The sequence below is a fragment of the Octodon degus genome, unplaced genomic scaffold (genome assembly GCF_000260255.1).
Source record: "Octodon degus isolate 3935 unplaced genomic scaffold, OctDeg1.0 scaffold00024, whole genome shotgun sequence".
In the NCBI taxonomy this organism is placed as follows: domain Eukaryota; kingdom Metazoa; phylum Chordata; class Mammalia; order Rodentia; family Octodontidae; genus Octodon; species Octodon degus.
In genome coordinates this window covers 10561243-10581209 of record NW_004524600.1, presented here as the reverse complement: position 1 = coordinate 10581209, position 19967 = coordinate 10561243, and the positions used below count along the sequence as shown (strand labels likewise).

At 38.6% G+C, this 19967-nt stretch overlaps 1 protein-coding gene across 2 annotated transcripts in view; it reads right to left on the bottom strand.

The window, feature by feature from the left end:
- Pex7 (peroxisomal biogenesis factor 7) overlaps positions 1–19967 on the bottom strand; it is an 83261-nt gene that overhangs the window by 15053 nt on the left and 48241 nt on the right. For both annotated transcript variants that reach the window (XM_004628532.2, XM_023712275.1), the window contains exon 9: positions 4119–4218. In XM_004628532.2, the coding sequence (XP_004628589.1) occupies positions 4119–4218 (100 nt within the window). The remainder of the gene's footprint in view (positions 1–4118; positions 4219–19967) is intronic.

Genomic DNA, 19967 nt, shown 5'->3' with positions numbered 1-19967 from the left:
CTTTGTCAAAAGCCTCTTCTACATCAATGGAGATGATCATGTGGTTTTTAGTTTTCGCTCTATTGATATAGTGTATTGCATTTATTGATTTTCAAATATTGAACCATCCTTGCATCCCTGGGATGAATCCTACCTGGTCATGGTGTATGATCTTCTTGATTATTCTCAATTTTAGACAAAAAGTTTTCAGACATATTTTGTTTGTTTGTTGAGCCAGAGGCTCACTATGCAGTTCAGGCTGGCCTCAAACTCACAGTGATCCTCCTGCCTCAGCCTCCCAAGTGATGGGATTATAGGCATGTGTCGCTTCACCAACTGCTTTCAGTCTTATCAATGAGTGTAATGTTGGCTGATGGTTTTTCATATATGATCTTTATAATGTTAGCTAACTGATGTTAGGTAAACTGATCATTTTTATAATTCTACTTTACTCAATGACTATCTTGTTAGCTGTACTAGTTTGTTAGTTTACCTTTTGATGAAAACTTCCTGATGGTTACCATGGGGTTTGCAATACATATTTTGAATTTATTACAACCTACCTTCAACTAACATTCTATCACCTTGGAGTAAGAACTTTACTCTGGAACTCTTCCAATTCCTCCTTCACTTCCCCTGTTCTATTGCTGTCACACATTTTACTTTTACTTTTACTTTTACTTTAATTTGTTCCCTAAGGTGAACAAACCTATTTCTAACTGCCAGTAGATCTCCCATCTCAGTATCTCACAGGACATATCTTAAACATAGTTGTTAGCTGTTCCTGGCCCCAGACTCCCCTCTCAGCTCACTAAATTACACCATTGCCCACAGTGTCTCCTAATCCTAGAAGTAAAACCTATTCTGTTTCTTTTACTGCCCATTCCAAATCAGCCACTATTTCTACTATTGCTATCTTTGAAATGTTAGGGCAGAGCACACAAAAGTTTCAACAATTTAATAAGGCTCAGCATACATATTCTTAATCTTTCCATCTCTCCACCTTCAGAACTTAACCTTAACTCACCATCGTCTTTGCCTAGATTAGTCAAGGGTCTCCCAGCTGGCCTCCTAATTTCATTTAATCCACAGTCTACTCTCCCATAGCTGCTGGGATTATTATTTAATCACAAATCAGGTTCTATCATTGTCCTGCTTTAAACCTTCAATGGCTTTATAATGTAATCATAGGGGAAACTGCCATATGGGTCACAAGACCCTACACAATTTGGTTCCTGTCTATGTCCTATCACTCTCCCTCTTCCTCTGGGCTCCAGCCACACTGGCCTTCTTGCTGTCCCTTAATGATACCAAACTGATTATCTCCGTGAAAAATATTTTTCTTAGATTCTTTGATGGCCGGCTCCATGTTGTTAGTTTTCAGCTCAAACTTCATTTTCTCAGTCAGCCTTTGATAAGACCTTTTAAGCAGAAGTACTCCCTCTCTCAAAGGTCTCTATCACACTGAACAACATTTGCCACTACATGTAGTCATCTTATTTGTTTACTTGATGGTTAGATTTCTCCTACGGTATGTAAGCTCCATGACAGTAGACATCTGGTCTACCAGATATCTGACACTACCTTTTCTCAGTACCTAAATCAATGCTTATTACAGAGCACTTGACAAATACCGTGTCAATAAATATGACAGAATAAGTCAATTGGTGAATGTCATAAAAACATCAACAGAAAGTAAGAATACTTTCAGGGGATTAAAAATACATTACATAATAATAAATAATATGACCTATATAACACACAACAAAACTTAAAAGAACAACTGACTAACCCTGAATATAGACTTCTATGAACTGAATGGTGTCACTCACCAGAATTCATAGGTTGCAACCCCAATAACCAACATGACTGTGTGTTGAGACAGAAGTAGTGAAGCTCAAATAAGGTCATAGGGATGGAGTCCAGAGCTGACAGTATTTCACATCCTTATGAGCAGAGACAGCAGAATGTTCTTCCTTCCCTCCTCCTCACATGCAACACAGAAAAACAAAGCTGCAAAGCCACTATTTACACGCCAGAAGACAGCCTTCACTGGAAACTTCCTATCAGATCTTGATCTGTGACTTAGAGCTTCCAGAACTGTGAAATGACTTTCTATTGTTTAAGCAACCAGACTTGCTATTTTGTTATGACAGCTTGAGCACATTAATATCAGAAAACACGTAAAATTTGATTAATAATCTCAACACTCAATATTTAAAAATATGACAAATAATACATATTTTTTAAATTCTAGTATTGAATACTATACTACTAAGAAGACAAATATTCTTCCACTTTCAAGTACTCTAGTAGCCCTGTTGCCCACATCACCAGTCTATCACTTTTCTGTCTCTCTGGACTGATGACACCAGCTCCATTACTGGAGCCTCGTTTCCTAAGGATCCCTCAAACAGGTCAAAGACAAATTCTGCCTAGGAGGACACGAAGCACAATGAGTTTCTCTTTCACAGAACCTGGCACAGTCATCCACTTACATTCATGATCTGATGATCTGATGTAACTTGGGTTATTAACGCTTTAAGAAGTCAGGGGCCGTGCTTATTTGTATTCCACCCTCAATTCCCCTGCACCTAATACAAGGTCTGGAGTATGAAAACATAGCTTAAAAGAATAAATGAGAACAACTACTTAGAAGCTAACGATATGCAATAGAACAACCACTGCTAATTTCCAATCATCTGGCTCTGTATTATTTTTAAAATTTTTTATTTTCTTTAAAATAAAAAAGAATAAGTGAATGAGATGAAGAACTCAATCCAAGATGTCCCAGTGTTAAAAACTGTTTTCATTATGAGTGAACTCAGGAGATTTCTGGGAATTTAAACTGTGCAGCATGCCCTGGACTCTGCCTGCTTATTTACAACTCAAAGAGTCCTGCTCAACACCAACTATTGCCTGAGTACAAATGGAATTTGGTTATCCAGCTGGAAGAGACAGGCAGCAATTGTCAGGCTAGAAACACAATGCTTGATCTCGCAATAAAATCTTATTTATTCTTCAAGGAGAGATGTCATTGATAAATTCTCTGTTCACAAGGTTCCTTTTAAAAAGGCCAGTCTATGGAGGACTTAGAAAATTCTTGGTATTTTCCAAACTTGGAAAACAAAGCAAATGGAGCAGCCTCATATACCACACACTGCTGTCTGGGACTCACAGAGTAGAGCTAATAAAACATACGTATGTGAATGCTTAATATATATTCGCATAGGATTTTTTCCTTGATATTGCTAGGCATCAATGGGAACATAACAAGTTTTTAAAAACTAGGATAAAGGGTTGGCAAGATAGTTCAGTGGACTAAGCTCCTGCTTAGGCAAGTGTAGGGACCAGAGTTCAATTCCCTGGTACTGTATGCCACGGTGGCCCCACCACCAGGCACACTAAGCCAGCCCTGAGACCAGGCGTGGTAGTGCACAGCTGTAATCCCAGTGCTGGGGAGGTTGAAAATAGTAGGATCACTATAAGTCTGAGCTTCATAGTGAGACCCTGTACCAAATACATAAATTTAAAAATTAAATGAAATAAAAAGTAGGATAGAACACAGGTATAATTATCTTACCAGTCAATACAGAGTTTCTGAAAGTAAAATTGCTTTAAAAGAAAAAAAAAGCTGAAGATTAGAGAACAAAACATTTACTCTCCAGTCCTTCAAAGGGGAAAATAAAAAGTTTATTTGTTAAAGCAGAAATTCTCTCCTACTTCATTCTCCACCTGAAGCTTCCTGCTGGGCTTAGGGTGTGGAGATGAAGGCGACAGTCTAGAGGGAAATGACCTGCTCATGTTGTCAACTGCTTAGAGCTGACTAGGACCACACATGCCTGACCCCCGCCAACCTCTGGGGACGGATCTCCTCCATTCCATCTTTCTCTTTTCACTCCACTACTGGGACAGGCCTCCTCAAAGCCACCAACATGTTAGACACACCTCATGGGAAGGAAGGCTCCTTTTCCTTTCAAAGAAGTCAGTCTGTTAAGAGGCATTTTCTGAATACGTTTCATTCCCCACTAGTTCATCACTCAAGAGTTATAGTTCATATAACAAAGCATAGCAGATAACACATCCCCCTTGTGAACTGTATGGGTAGGAACAACAAAATACAAGGGTGGAGTCATTACCTGACTGGGACTCTGAAGACTAAAATCTAAGCCACAAGTGAACTCTGTATGATGCTCCACTGTTTCAAGAAGAGGGTCAGGCTTTGAAAAGTTCCAGAATCTGTAAAGGTAAACAAAAGGAAACAACGTAAGTGCTAAAACTCCTAAACACATTAAGAAAAAAATAGGTTATTTTTCATAGAAAATAAACTTTATCAAACAAGCTCAACAAATCTATAAATGCAGAGCCATTACTGATCTACATAAAAATCTAATAAGGAAAAACATGTCCTTCATCCTATTAGATCAAAAAACAAACAAAATTATTAATCAATCTGTCCTTGTAAAAGGTTACTGCATTCCCATTTGGCCAACTTGCAGGGTGGACACTTAACAAGTTTTTGTTTAGAAAAAAAAAATATGCTGTACCAGGACATGTGAGATGAGAGACACTGTGTGCCCTTGCAGCAGTTTCTAAACATGCATATCTCTGAAACAAGAATACTGGATTAAATGAACTGACATTTTGTGATTTTAAATTCTACTTCATTTCTCAACAAGAGACATGAAAAGATCTTAAGTTTAATTTACATTTCAACAGCAATTCAAATTTTTTAAATAAATCTGTTCTCTTGTAAAGCTCTCTGTAATTCTGAAACTATCATTTTTGAGGCACAGCCTTTCTTATAAATTCCACATCAAGGTAACTTCCAGAGTTAAGACAACCAGGAATGTGTTTTCCTGGGCCAATATTATGTATTCTACTCCTCCTCTATAGACTGGGAGTGATATTTACCATAATACAGCTCTGATTTCTAGTGTTCCAAGTAGAATTTGCCCAATTTTCAATACACAAAATAGTACTTTCGCTTTCTAAAGCTTTATTTGCTCATCATCTTTTTTTATTTGACTCTAAACATACTATAAAACTGGCACATTCAGAATCATAGTCATAGCCTTATTCATCTTCTCTAATGATCTACAACATAAAACACTTTGAAGTTGGGCAGATCTCTTTGAAAGAGAGTAAACACACAGAGCCAACAGTCACAGTTTGTTTAACTTGGTGATATTATTTCCCTAATAAATGCAGTTGGCCCTATTAAATTTTGAAAAGAATTGTGTCTACCATGTAGGTAGCAAAAAGTCACTGAATAAACAGTTCAGTGACTATCAGATTACTGAAAGCTATAGAATATGTAGGGAGAATAATTTTACTTTTGAAAATTTGCCTGTTCAAATAAAAGAAGGCCTCAGAAATCCTAATGGTGGTCTCTTACTATTTTTGCATATTTGCTCCTTTGGGTCTAGACAGTGAACTGCACTGAAATTAAATTTTCTGAACCTTGATAATGTTTAAGCAAAAGTAAATATAATTGTATAATTTCATTTATAAAACCTGGTTACACATTGATTTGCATTATTTGAAACAACGAAATAAATGATTTTGCATATATCCACTATGTTCCCAAAAATTCATTATTTTTAAAATACACGTTTAATATGGCAAAAATGGGATAAAGGAAAATGAAGGATAGGAAAAGCAAGTTGGAACCTTTGGTGAGACTGGTAAATAAAAAATATCCCATGAAGTCAAGTATGCTTGACAGGAGAGAACCTCAAGATGCTTTCTAGCAGCCCAGGGAAAAAACACACCAGCAGGCTCCAGACTCTGTTATATCTAACCACATTCCTCTAGAACATGCAGAAGAAATGTTCCCTCAGGGGTTTACAGACAAGAAACCCTATGCTTATGTAATGAAGAATGTCTTCAACACTTCTTAGTTACTTTTCTCTCACTGCTGAGACAAATGACCTGACGCCCCAAATTAAGGAAGGGAAAGGTTTATTCAGCTCACACTTTGTGGAGGCTTCAGTCCATAATCAGCCAGCTTCACGGCAGGGCGGTTGGACACAAGGGCAACAGTGCAAGCCAGGGGCCTTGGCACAAGGCAGGGTGGCCGGGCACAAGGGCAACAGTCAAGGCAGAAAAAAAAATAAATCTATAGTAAGAATTGGTTCCTTTCAGTATAACTTTTCAGGGATAATAAACAGCAACAGGGTTATCGGGTGCCCTTTCTATTATTGTTGATTTAAGCCAGGTAAGAAAAAGCTGCACAAAGAACAAGACCAAACGTTCCCTGAAAACTCAGATGCCTAACAAGAGTAAATAGATGAAGCCACCCAACCTGAGCCCCACAGTGCGATGGGGAAGTCACCCATCAGGAGGCTGAGGTACTCTGCACAATGTCCATTCGGATTTGCCTTATGTAGAGCTAAATGTGACATCAAGTTCAACACCTCAAGGTCATCATCACCACCTTATCCTGGGAATAAGTATCCAGGATTTACTCACATTCTGCAAAACACTTTATCAAGCAAATACATGCTAAAACTTTGAAGAGACAGTTTGCTGGATGGGGTTTTAGTCTGGGGACTAGCAAAAGCAGTGTCAGCTGTCTTACCACTTCACAGCTCTGACAGAAATGATCTAATACCTGATGCTTTTATTACAGTCTAGATACACACGAGGTACCTAGACCAATATTCTAAAAACAATGAAAAATCTTAGAAAAAACCTAAAAACAATCACCATCACAAAAATGTCAAAAAAAAGCACACATGAGTATTGCTAAGATAAAACTAAGTGAAGACTCAGAGCAGCAAATTGAACAGGGAAGCCAGCCTTTGCCTTGAGAGGATCTGCCACATGTGGAGAACTGAAGCTTCAGTTTTCTTAAACTTAAGGGGACTCAGGACCCAGCAAAGCCAGAAACATACAAGCTAATATATATAATTTAAAAGTAACCTTCAGTACTTTAAAATATTATCAAAAAATCATTTACTACAATTGCTCAATTGCAGCTACTCTGGAGGTTGAAGGAGGAGGATCACAAGACTGAGACCAGACTGGGCAACCTAGTGAGATTCTGTCTCAAAATAAAAAACAAAAAAGGCTGGGGATATGGTAGAGAGACCCAAGTTCAATTCCAAGGCCCAGACCCAAAGAAAAAATGAGATTACACAGCTAAAATAGGTTGAGAAAACCAAAAGCTAGGAGATATACACACATACAGAAATTTATTTTTCATCACAACTGGTTAATAACAAAAGGAATACTTTCCTCCATTCCCATTCCTTACCTGCACCCATTATTAACAGTGTGACATGCACAATTCCAGATGTATCCACTTAACACCCTTCCCACTAAGAAAGGGTAAGCTGTCAGGAGGGGAGTGGGCATCGCTGCAGGGTTCATAAGGAAGGGAGTGATGGAAATCTCTCCTTGCACCGTCTCCAGGACTCCAGTATCCCTTCAAGGATATATATCTATCCTCCATCACTCAAGTAAAATGATTCCTTCTAATGGAAGAAGCCAGGCTGCACATGTCATCAAGCAGGCAAATAAAGCACATTACTTTTAAGGGAAATGTTTGTTTGAGCCCAGTTTATGTACTACTTGGTGCCTTTTTGTCTCCTGGTTGATGAAATCAGACTACTGAGGCGCTCTCCTGGGAAGTAAATACACTGGACAGGTTTCCAGCGATTAAAAATATGACACAACTGTAAGAACACTTTTCAATGAAATGACAGATCGTAATACAATGGTTCAGTTGCATTATTTTTGCCTTCTGACTCTGCAATTCTTTATCAAGCATGCATCTCTGTAATCAATAAAACATCAAAATTATTTCATAAATTGAGCTGATATTAATTTCCAATTTGCTAAAATGTAATGTGAAATATCTATGCTAATATTTTAAATTGAACATAAAGTTTAAAATATATATATAGTATATATATACATATATATTTGGTAAATATATATATGTATATATATACTATATATATATATATATATATATATATATATATATTTGGTATAGGGTCTCACTAAGCAGCTCAGGCTTGTAGTGATCCTCCTGTTTTCAGCTTCCCCAGCACTGGGATTACAGGCATGCACCATCGCACCTGGACTCTTGTCTACTGGTTCTGTGTGCCCCAGGGATGTGGCCAGCGTGGCATGAGGGGCTGAGGATCAAGCCCTGGTCCCTATGCTTGCCAAAGCAGACACTTAGTCCAAGTTCAAAATATTTTAAAAGTTCTTCCTTTTCCTTTCATGTTCTCAACTTATGAGTCAGTCACTAATTCTTTATAATTCCTTGATAACTAAATTCTTTGCTAACAGTGTTTGCTAAATAAGGGGAAGTATTCTGGCTAGTTTTTAATGTCTTATATATTAATTTTAGCTATGTCTTTAGAATTTTAATCAAATTGCACTATTATAATATGCTCCATTTGCATTGCTTAGATCCAGTAGCCTCTACAGCAATAGGCAAAAAATGCCACAATGCTTCTTTTCTCTTCATTAGATTACTCAGTCATTAACAATTTCTGAGTCTTACTATGTGCCAGTACTGTGCTAAGCACAATAAGCAGAACGTAATGCTTCTGCCTTTCTGCAGCTCACAGTTCTGTGAAATAGACATTCAAAAAGAAAATCACCAACACGACTTTCTCACTGCTAAGATACCATAGTCAACAACAAGAGGTTTAATTTGTTTGAGGTTCCAGTCCATGACCGGCTGGTTCCAAGGCAGACATGGCAGCCCAGGGGTGTGGCAGAGCAAAATTGCTTAGTTCATGATGGCTAGGAAGCAGAGCAGAGAAGAGGGTCGGAGCCCAGGCAGACAGGTATCAGACCCAGGCTCCACGGCCACTCTCCATGACCCACCTGGACAAAAGAGGTGTGCTCCCATGATCCCTCTGTGTCATCTCAACTCAATCAAGTTGAAACTTGACCCTAATCATGACAACAGGGCCGAGGGTACAACTTACCTGCAGAGCATGTGCTAGCACAGGTAAGGCCCTGGGTTCAATCCCCAACACTATAAAAACTAAAAATTAAATTAAAAGTAAAAAATCACCAAAACAGAAACATAATCCCAATTGATAAGTGCCCCGAAAAGAAAATGCTGGATGATGGAAGAATGACGTGAGGAACTGACCCTGAGCTGAGATCTGAGAGCTAAAAGCTTACTAGGTGGAAAGCAGAAGTGCAACTCACCCTGGTCAGTAAGAAGCCAGGCAATGAATGACTGGGCTGGAGCAGGGAGAAAGGGCTGAACAGGGAAAGGGAGGGCTGTCCCAGGAGGTAGGCAGCCAGGTCATGTGGCCTTTACGGCCATTAGAGAAGTTTGGGGGCACACCCCTTAGCTCAGTTCTTTAAGTGGCTGCTTCAACAAAGCAGTGAGGCTCAGGTAGCTGTGGTTTGATCCCCACAACTCAAGCCGGCCAAACCTGCCCTGAGAAGTTTGGGATTTTTTCTCTCTTTTTTTTCTTTTTGGTGGAATCAGGGATTTGAACTCAGGCCCTTGCTCTTGCCAGGAAAGTGCTTATTCTACAGAGCCATCTCCCTGGCCCCAGGATTTTCTCTTCAGTGTTAACACACACACACACACACACACACACACACACACCACTAAAAGGTTTTACCCAGCACATTTATTTGGTTTTGCCTTTTTTTTAAATTAAGGGTTAGTTGCAGTAGCACACGACTGTAATCTCAGCAGCTGGGATGCTGCAACAGGAAGATTGTGAGTTTAAGGCCAGCTTGAGTTAAACAGCAAGTTCGAAGCCAGCCTAAATGAAACAAAACAGTTTAATAAACTTTTTTGTTTTAGAAAAGTTTTAAATTTATATGATCTCTGTAAAGATAGTACAAAGGGTTCCCAGTCAGTTTCCCATATTATCAACATCCTTCCTTCTGGTCAGCTTGGCCTTTCTACGTATCTCTGGCCTCTGAAAAGAATGGACCTTGGGGCTAGGTGTGCGTACGGAGAGACCCATGATCTAGAAAGATGGTAGAAGTGAGGACTTCAGGCGATGGCGGCAGTGATGAAGAAAGCTGATGGGCTAGAGACGCACTTGGGGAGAGTAATTAATAGGAATAATGATGATTAACGGAACAGAAAATAATCAAGACTTAGCCCCATGCTTCTGGTTTCTGTCAAAGTACTTATAATTCCATGCATTTGTTTCTCTATAGATCTTGCTTCATCTTCAGAGGCATTAAGCTCCATGAATTCAGCAAAAGTGCTCTATTCTTCTTTATACCCGCTTCATATATAAAATAGCCTTACATATGGATATCTAAAAAATAAATGAATTAATAAATAAGTGCATTAAGCACAAAAAAACCCCAAAGGCCTATTTCACAAAGTAAGAATATAAAGTAACTTTCTAATCACCTATAGGCATGGTTCCTAAATGATGAGCCAAGAATAGATCAGACATTGAGAAAATAACACATTCTTTAGCCATGCACCTGAAAATGCCAGTTGAGAAGATCTAAATGGGATCCAGAAAGCATTTCCCAGGAAAACTGGATGCTTACCCAGCTGGCCTTGGGAAGCACCACCTGAAGCAGCGCTTCTCATCCTTAACTCAACAGATACAGATTTGATAAACTCCCATTAGAAGAAATACTAGTGACTTCAGCTGGTGAGCAGAAAGAAAAAGCCAGCAGGGCAGTGGCAGTGGCTCTCAAACATGACTATGTTGGAATCAACTGAGAATCTGGAGGAAAAATATATGTGTGTGTGTGTGTGTGTGTGTGTGTGTGTGTGTGTGTGTATGTGTGTATGCACAGATGCATGTGTCCCACCCCTGGAAACCCAGATTTTAATGAGCCCAGTGTCCCCACGAGCCCGGAGCGGTTCAAACATCCTCCAGGCGATTACATTGTGCAGCAGGATGGAGCACTGACCCGGGAGGGGGCGTGCCCCATGAACTGAGTCACTGATTTAAGTCAGGAGTTTTCAAACTTAGGTTTGTACCTGAAGCACCTGGCGAGCTTGTTACCACACCCAGCAGGATGGACTTGCTGGAGAACTCAAGAGAAACAGGTGCCCAGCGGCGCTGATGTGCTGGGCACCAGACGGCACTTTGAGAACCACTGCTCTAGACAGTTGTCACACTCTGGGCCAGGGACAAGAGGGGAGGCAAAACTTTGGGGCAAGGCAAGTGTAGGAGACAAAGAATAGGCAGGACCTTTCACAGAAAAATCACAGTATTATCTCATTTAGTTGAACTCCGCAAATCAGCTATAAAAGGCCCCTCTCTTCTATACTAATGCTAAAAATAACAGAACTATGTCACTATTAGCTTTGCTCCCCAGTGATAAGAAAGACGATCCAAGACTGAGCTCTTCACTTCACTCTCTCTGTCCTCAGCAAGACAGAGCTGCACATTTTACATTTGGCAGTTTGAACAGTGCTTTCTCATTATTTTACAAAAGTGCCTTTTATCATCACAAAAACTCTCAAGTAAACATAATGGGTACAATCTCATTTCAGAGAGGAAAACATGAGGTTCAAAGAAAGCAAGCCATCCATGGTTACATGGATATATGGTCTACTGACAGCACACCAGTACCTTTTCCATTAAAACTTGCTGACAGTCACTCTTTCTGTAAGGAATTTAGAATACAGGTGGGGCAGAAGGATATGTGATTCTTCAGGTAGTTTTGATTAACACTCTAGAAGTTCAACAAAAGTCAGTTCACCTCTATTTCCTGAACCTACATAGAGCATTTCATCAGCCAGAACCCACGCCAGGACTCCCAGTAGTCAGGCAACTAAAACTCAAAAATAATACCCTAAGGAAGTTATGAGGCAGAGTGAATCTGAACTTCCCTGACAAGAAGTTTAGGAATCCCTTCGCTCTCTAACTTTTTATGCACATCCTCTGAGCCACTCAGCTGTCTCTTCCTAACTTGAGGACCATCCAGCTCCTTTGTCACCAGCCTACAATCTTCTGTAATGACTCTCCCCTGAGGAAAGCACGTGAAGTCACGGGCTTACTATTTCATTATATGTATCATTTCCTGGGGTATTTAAAGCTAAGAACTGGTCAGTTGTGGGGAGCAGGAGGCCATCGACTGCAGCAGCGGAGCAACGCCTGAATCAAAGGAACTTGCGCTCTTCAGGCAGTGATGCTGACAGTGAAGTTGACAAAAAGTTAAAAAGGGAAAAGCAAGTTGCTCCAGAAAAATCTGTAAAGAAGCAAAAGACTGACGACACTTCAAGAGCTCTGTCATCTTCCAAGCAGAGCTGCAGCAGCAGAGATGGTAATATGTTTCAGATGGAAAATGAGATATGTCAGTGTTCAGGACTTTAAAGGGAAAGTTCTAATTGATATTAGAGAATATTGGGTGGATCCAGAAGGTGAAATGAAACCAAGAAGAAAAGGTGGTTTTTTAAATCCAGAGCTGTGGAGCTAGCTGAAGGAGCAGATTTCTGACATTGATGATGCAGTAAGAAAACTGTAGAAGCTGAGCCATAGAAACCTGGACTATTGTGGTTATTTTACCCTGTCTCTGGCCTTGGGAAGCACCACCTGAAGCAACGCTTCTCATCCTTAACTCAACAAATACAGATTTGATAAATTCCCATTAGAAGAAATACTAGTAACTTCAGCAGGTGGGCAGAAAGAAAAAGCCAGCAGGGCAGTGGCAGTGGCTCTCAAACATGACCATGTTGGGATCAACCGAGAATCTGGGGGGAAAAATGTGTGTGGCTTTTTTTTTTACATTGGCTTTTGTTTTCTAAACATTGTTTTCCAAGCTGTTGTATATTTGGACTGCAGAACAAATTTTAAGATGAAACTTTTTTAATGTTCAGTATTAAAAATGTTCTGAGTGAAACTAATTGTCAACTTTATTAAGGAGGATCGCTTTGTGCCCACCACCTGGGGTAAAATAAAAGCAAGTAATTCCACTCATTTAACTGTTGTGACCTTTCTCGATCAAAGACTAGGTACTGTTTAAGACAGAAAATAACAGTTTTATAGGCACACTATTTTTAACTCAGCTTTTAAGGAGGATTTGCGCAGCACTGAGTTTTTAAACCTTTGATTTGTAAAATCCATACTTGATGTCTTCCTTCAAGCTGTGTAAATTTGACTTTTCCATCTCAACATTTGGCTTCTTTGTTCTTCCTTTTAGAACAGTCTCTTTCTGTTCAATTTTCATTTCACCCTATATTTTCCTTAATATTAGGCTAATTTGGAAAGTTCAGTAAAACTATCCAAATGTTATCGCACTGAGGTACTTACAATTAAATTACGTAAGAACTACAGTCACTAACTCTACTGCATTAAATATTATTAGCAAGTATATAGTCTGATAACGTCTCGCATGAAAACTCTGAGCAGGTGCATGTCATCATCCACAGTGTTTTGTGTGGTTACCTTATTGCTTAGTCCACAGAAAACCAGGACTTAAATCTCTGAATGGCTTTCACTCAGTAAACATGTCTACCATGGGCTGATGTCTATAAAATCAGCTATTGTTAAACCAGACTAGAATTTAATAAGCATTGTGAAAGCTCAAAAATAAATAAATAAATAAATGAACTGTAGGTAAGCAAAACAATTTTAAAAGGAGTTAAATTTATTTTCATTCTCTCAAAAATGTTTGTTGAATGTTAGGCTCACTTATATTTGCCTGACTGCGTTGGAGAGCTGCTTGGCTGTTTTTGTAACTTATAATCACAAAAATAAAGTTTAAACAGAAAAGGACTGCCTGCTAAAAGAGGAACGTATGATTAATTTTTTTAAAGTACTGGATAATTTTCAAAAATGACTTTTAGAACACTTAACCACAAACATTCAGAAACTTTACTACATTTACAAACTTTCAAGATGAAACTTTCCAGATTAAATAATTATAGGCTGGCTTTTCTAGCAAAATGAATTAATTACATTATTTCAATTAAAACTTCACTGAGATCAATATTTTAGAGGGGCTCATCACAATAAACATTAGGCCAAGGAATTACATACCATAAAGCCTAGAGTGCTTCGACAAATGAAAGAAAACCATTAGGCTGATGGAAGCCTTGCTCTGGGAGTACTTAAGGCTGCAAGCTACGTGTACACAGGATGACTTTCTGAAGAATGCCACACATTTCAGTAAGAGGAGACTCAAAAAAAAAAAAAAAAAAAAAAAAAGGAAGAAAGAAAGAAAAGAAAAGAAACCTATAGGGTTTCATGACCAGCACATATTGGGGAATCATGAAATAATTTTTGCAATTCGATTTCAAGTAAACATTTTAACAAAAAAAGAATTAAAATCAAAAGAATCCTGCCCATGAAATAGCACCGATATCCCAGCAATAAGAATCAGGTATATACATTTGGACTCTAACTGGCCCCAAAACGTGGGCACCTGGAGCAAAAGAGCATTTCACGGAGGTACAGGTGGGTAGCGGCAAGAGAGGCTGCAGGAGAATGTCACCTGAGCACTGCGGCTCGACCTGTGCCCTGCTCACTTAGTCCCCATCCCTTGAAATCCTCAGTGTCCTCACCTCGGCAGCTTAGCACAGTGAATGAACCTCCAAGAACTGCCAGGCTGCGGAACGACTGCACATTTAGCAATCATCTCCTTTCTGAGCAACTCTCTTCTCAGCAACAGACAGATACAGTGCTGGACACGAGGGGGAGGAGACAAAGAGGAGAGGGAGAAAACCAGAGCGAACTCAATTACTCTGCTCTTTATTGATGTCCAAACATGAAAACTTGAGGAAAAGAGAGAAAACAGTGCGTAGCAAGAGGAAAACCTGGAGCAGGCACACAGAGAACTTCTGGTGCTGTGCAGACCCTGCCGCATTCCCGCAGTCCTCCTGGGGCCCTCTGTGGGACCCACAGCCTCAGAAACTTTCCCTGTCCTACTTCAGCTCCTGCAAAGAGTCTCTGCTTTACACACTTGGACTTCACATATACACACAAACATGTACCGTGAATGATACAGTGGAGAAAGATTAGACACTCTGCTGAATTTTATTTAGGATAAAAATATTAATAATTACTCCCCCTTGTTCTCTGCATGGTTCATTCCACTAAGCCAACATTTTTTTTTACAACATTTCAAAATAAACCTGAAGGGTAAATTATTTATTCTTGAGTTTTCAGAGAACAATGAAAACTACGACCACCTCCTGGTAGTACTCAGTTGAACCAAATATGAAAAAAGGCTCCCTATACTGCAAATAACTAAGAGGAGGGAAGCCAAGGATTCTCGCTGCCCTACTTTCTTTTCAGAAAACTATAATTATGCCTGGTGCTGGGGCACATGCCCATAATACCAGCTACTTGGGAGGTTGAGGCAGGAGGATCACAAGTTTAAAGCCAGCCCGGGCAAGACCCTGTCTCAAAATGTTTTAAAAACAGGCTAGGGATAGAGCCTAGTGATAGGACAGTTGCCTAGCATGCAAGACGTTTGGGTTTAGGCATCTGTAATTCCCCAGAAGGAGAAAACAAAGTATAATTGCAGAAATCAGGATTGTAGCAAAATAGCAGCTTCCTACAATGCCCCCTCAGTCCTTCACCTCATAAGCAATCACTTTAAAATCTTTCAGTTGTTTCTTCTGGTATTTTGCTCTATATTTCTAAATAATAAAATGTATTGATTTTTTTTTTCATTTCCTACTACATAAAAAAGGGCAAAATAGCATCTACCTATGAAAATACAGATACACACAAAAAACCCACCCAGTTGCCTTAGTGAGCCTACAAAACATAATTTTAAAAAATTGTGATGCAAATCCAATGACAAAAATCCATAAATTTTCTGTTGGAACTAATCAACACAATTCAAAGTTCAAAGCAGTGACTTACGCAGCAGTGAGCTGAGGCTTAGCATTCTTCACACCATTTAAATCTATTTATTCATGAGCTTGCATTAGGTTATGAATTAGACACGGTTTGAGGATTTGGTTTGATTCTTTATGAAAAATGTTAGTACTAAATAATTCTGAAAATGTTCTGCACCTATTGATTACAAATTAAGCTATTTAAAATCAAAAGTCTTGCAAGTTCCTAATTAATGTATTTTTTTTTACTTTATAGGAAATTATTTTCATTTTTCACTTGGCATTTAATGTATAAAATTGCATTTCGCAGAAAGATCTTTTCAGTATAGCAATAATTAACACAAGAACTTACTAGTTTAAACAAGTCAAATGGAAAAAATTCTTTTGGGACACAAAAGAACTATCCTCTTAACAACCTTAGGAGTTACTGTTTCATGCATATAAATACCTTATCCCACAGGAATATGAAGCTCACAGAGATGTATTACTAAGTTGTATATCACAATTGTTGGAAAAAATGTTTCTCTACAATGTTAGTTAACAACCAGGATACCCACACAATACCTAATTCCAAGTTATTAAATGGTACAATTTCAACCTAGTCAGTACTAACAAAAACAACAGCTAGATTTCTGCTTAGAAAATATTTTCTCTTCCAAACAGGACTTACCACACTGAATTCCATTTTATTATGTCTACTTCAAACATAACTAAAGTGCAAAGCATATTAAAACATAATCCTTTCCAACCTTTTATAGTGAGAATAACTAAAAGTTATCATAATTTTTCATATAATTTATTTACTTTGCAAACATTTGTTAGCATACCCATGTCCCAAGTGCTTGGGACAAAATAATGAAACAGACCATTTTTATCCTATAATTAAGCAAAATGCCTTAATAACACAAAATATATGTAGTACTAAAATATTCATATAAAAATTCAACACATATGGAATGTATATATTCTCCTTCTTAAAAAGAAAAGCAAACAACTACATTGAGATGCTTTCCTAATGTCAGTAGTAAAGGCGGACAGACCTGGGCAGCAAAGTCAGAACTGTGCCAGGGTTAAAAAGACATTTATATTTAAGCTACCTCAAGGTATAGAATGTGAAACAAATCTTTAAACATGCTAAGAATTCAACTGGGGTTCCTGAAGATGCTATTAATAGTGTCATATCATTAGCCATAAGATTTCTTATAATTTCATAAAATGATGTAGAGGAATTAAAGGCAGTATCTTAAAAGATGAATCATTTGAAGCAGCACTGGAGCTCACAGCCAGCCACCTTTCTTATCTATTTACTTTGAGTGACCTTTTTTTGTGGGTAAGGGGGACTAGGTAAAGTTGAAATGAAAGGTTTGTGAGACAGAGTACATATCCAGCTATACGATCTGTTTACTTTGGCTGACCTTTCTTATGGGGAAGGGGAAGAAAGAGAAGTATCTGCCTGTGGAAATCTCTGTGCTAATAAACATAAGGATCAAAACGGCCATCAACCACACTGGCGTTAAGACGCTGACTATATAAAGGCTGATTCCACGAGAGTGCAAGTGACAAAGACGAAAGGTATTCCTGTGGGTGCTGCTTTGCTACGAGAACAATGCAGTTAAAGATCGTGTTCCTGATTATACAAAATAATAACGCTATTTATCTTTTTAAAAATTAAACATTAAATATCATACAATTATAAGGAATTAATAAGAAACATTTTCAGCAAAAATTTGAAGAATACAATAAACACCACACACTCTTCGTCTCACCTATTGCTCACATTTTGCCATACTTACTTTATTTTTCTCTCCATGTATACTTATAAAACAATGTTTTTGCTGAAACATTTAAAGATAAATTGCTAGGGGCTGGAAGATAGCTAAGTAGAATAAGGGCTTGCCTGGCAAATGCATGGTCCTAAGTTCAATCCCCGTTCCCGTAAATCCAACTAAATAAATAAGTAAAAATAAAAATAAATTGCAGTGTACTTTGTCTTTGTGATTTTACTAGGTTTTTAACCAATTTCAATCAGAAATATAAGAATATTTATTTATAGTGATATGGTACTAAATACAAAGTTTGGAGAATATAGACAAAAATGAAAAGGTGGAAGAAACTAAACATGTATTGTGTGTGCTAACTATGGGCTGGGCACTATGAAAACAACTTTGATCTTCTGATATTTATATGTTGTAGCTACATTTTATGATGGAGAAAACAAAGACTCAGGGAGGTTAATTGGTTTTATAAGAGATTAAATATAACTAAGTTAAATGAAGTTACATACTAAAGAACCAGTAACATATATAAAATGTAAACGTGATAATGAAAAATGCAACATTTTAAACAGTTTTTCTTACACCATGCTGCCTCCCTAAAAATCATTTTAGGGTCATAGAGATAGCTCAGCAGTCTAAGCGCCTGCCTAGGCAAGTGCAAGGATCCGGGCTGGATTCCCTCGGCACAGCATGCAGTGCCAGCCCCGCCCCAGGCGTGCCGTGGGGGCCATGGAAACCAGGAGTGGTAGTGCATGCCTGTACTCCCAGCGCTGGGGCAGCTGAGGCAGGAGGACTACGAGTCCTAGCTGCATAATGAGATCCTGGACCAAATATATAAAATTTTTTAAGAAATCATTTTAAACAAATATGCATGTAATATAAACTAATTTAGAGGAAATATTTAAATAGATTGAAAAGAAGCAGAAAGGATCACTTGGGTATGAATTTGAATAAAATGTTCCATACATATCCAACTTAGGACAGTGTAAGAGCCACTGGGTCCTTCTGCACCACAGTCATTAGGTCTGCTTCCTCTACTTCACCTTCACAGTGCAATGAAAATTCCTTTTCACAAAACTCCTCAGTGGCTTTAAGCAATACTATTATCTTACTAATGTAGCGCTAGGTAAGGCATGAATGACTAATACCTCAGTTCTCCCTGAGGTACTTACATTTTAAAACAGGAAACTTACATTTTAAAATTTATTGCTCTGAGTACTCTCATTTACAAAATGTGTTTTTTGAGTACTAGGTATGTGCCCAGAACACTTGCACACACTAGCTCATTTAGTCCTCTAAGCAGAGATCATTTCCTGTGTCCTGTGGCCACTAAACTTTGGCGGGTGCAGGCTGTCACTCCAAGTCTTACCTTCTTAAAAGTCCCTATGCTCATGCACTTGTAGAATGTCCAACCCTTACACGTTCCCACTCTCCAAAAAGCCTGTCAATCTGGAGGAAAGGGGCTGATTCTAGAGAACCTCCTTCCCATGCCCACAGACAGAAGACAATAAAAGGCCAAGATGAAAATCATTGCTTTTGTCATTGCAAAGTAAAAACAACTACTTTTACCCTTGCAGACAAAGCTGAAATGGGCCTCAAACTCCAAGACAGAGTCTGTCCCTTGATCCTGCCATCACTGTGGGTATGGACAATAGCTGCAAACAGTCCCAGAGTACTTGCTATGTGCCAGCAGGGGCATATGCTGACTCATCAACCCAGCACAACCATGCTATGCTGTATGTATTTATCTTCATCTTACAGATTAGAAAACTGAGCCATAGAGTTCGAAAGTGCCTTCTTCAAGTGTAGAGTAAAGGCAGTCTGGCTCCACAGCCTGTGGTTCCTGAGAATTTACCAGTCCATAATTATTCCATTGAGTGTGTCTTCCCTTACTCCCATCTGTGTCTACCATGATGTATCACCCATTATATGGTACCAACAAAACTGACGGGCTTAGGATTCCCAGCCTTCATTTCTGACATTTCCTCAGCAAGATATTACCATGCCTGGCAAATAACAGACATTCTATAAATATGTTTGAATTTTAAAGCACAGCTCAGCTATACAATGTTGTAAATAACAAGTAGTTCAACAATTGAGACATTAGCACTGCTAGTACAGGTAAAGCAATGAGCATCAGTAAATCGTGGATGACTATAACTTATATCATTGAAGTAAATTTCTCTTCATAATTTTCTTGCCAAAAACTCTGTAGGTCTAAAAAAATTAAATGTTTGCTTTGGTCTACTATTACAAAGGATCACAGATAAAAAATATTTTAAAGGCTATAATTTATAAAAGTATCATCAATTTATCTGGCATGTAATCCCAACATTCTGTAATTGCTCTGCAGAGGCAAGAGGACTACAAGTTTGAGCCCAGTCTGGGAACTTTCTGACTAAGCACAAAACTCTCCCCCTCCCCTTCCCCCTCCCCTTCCC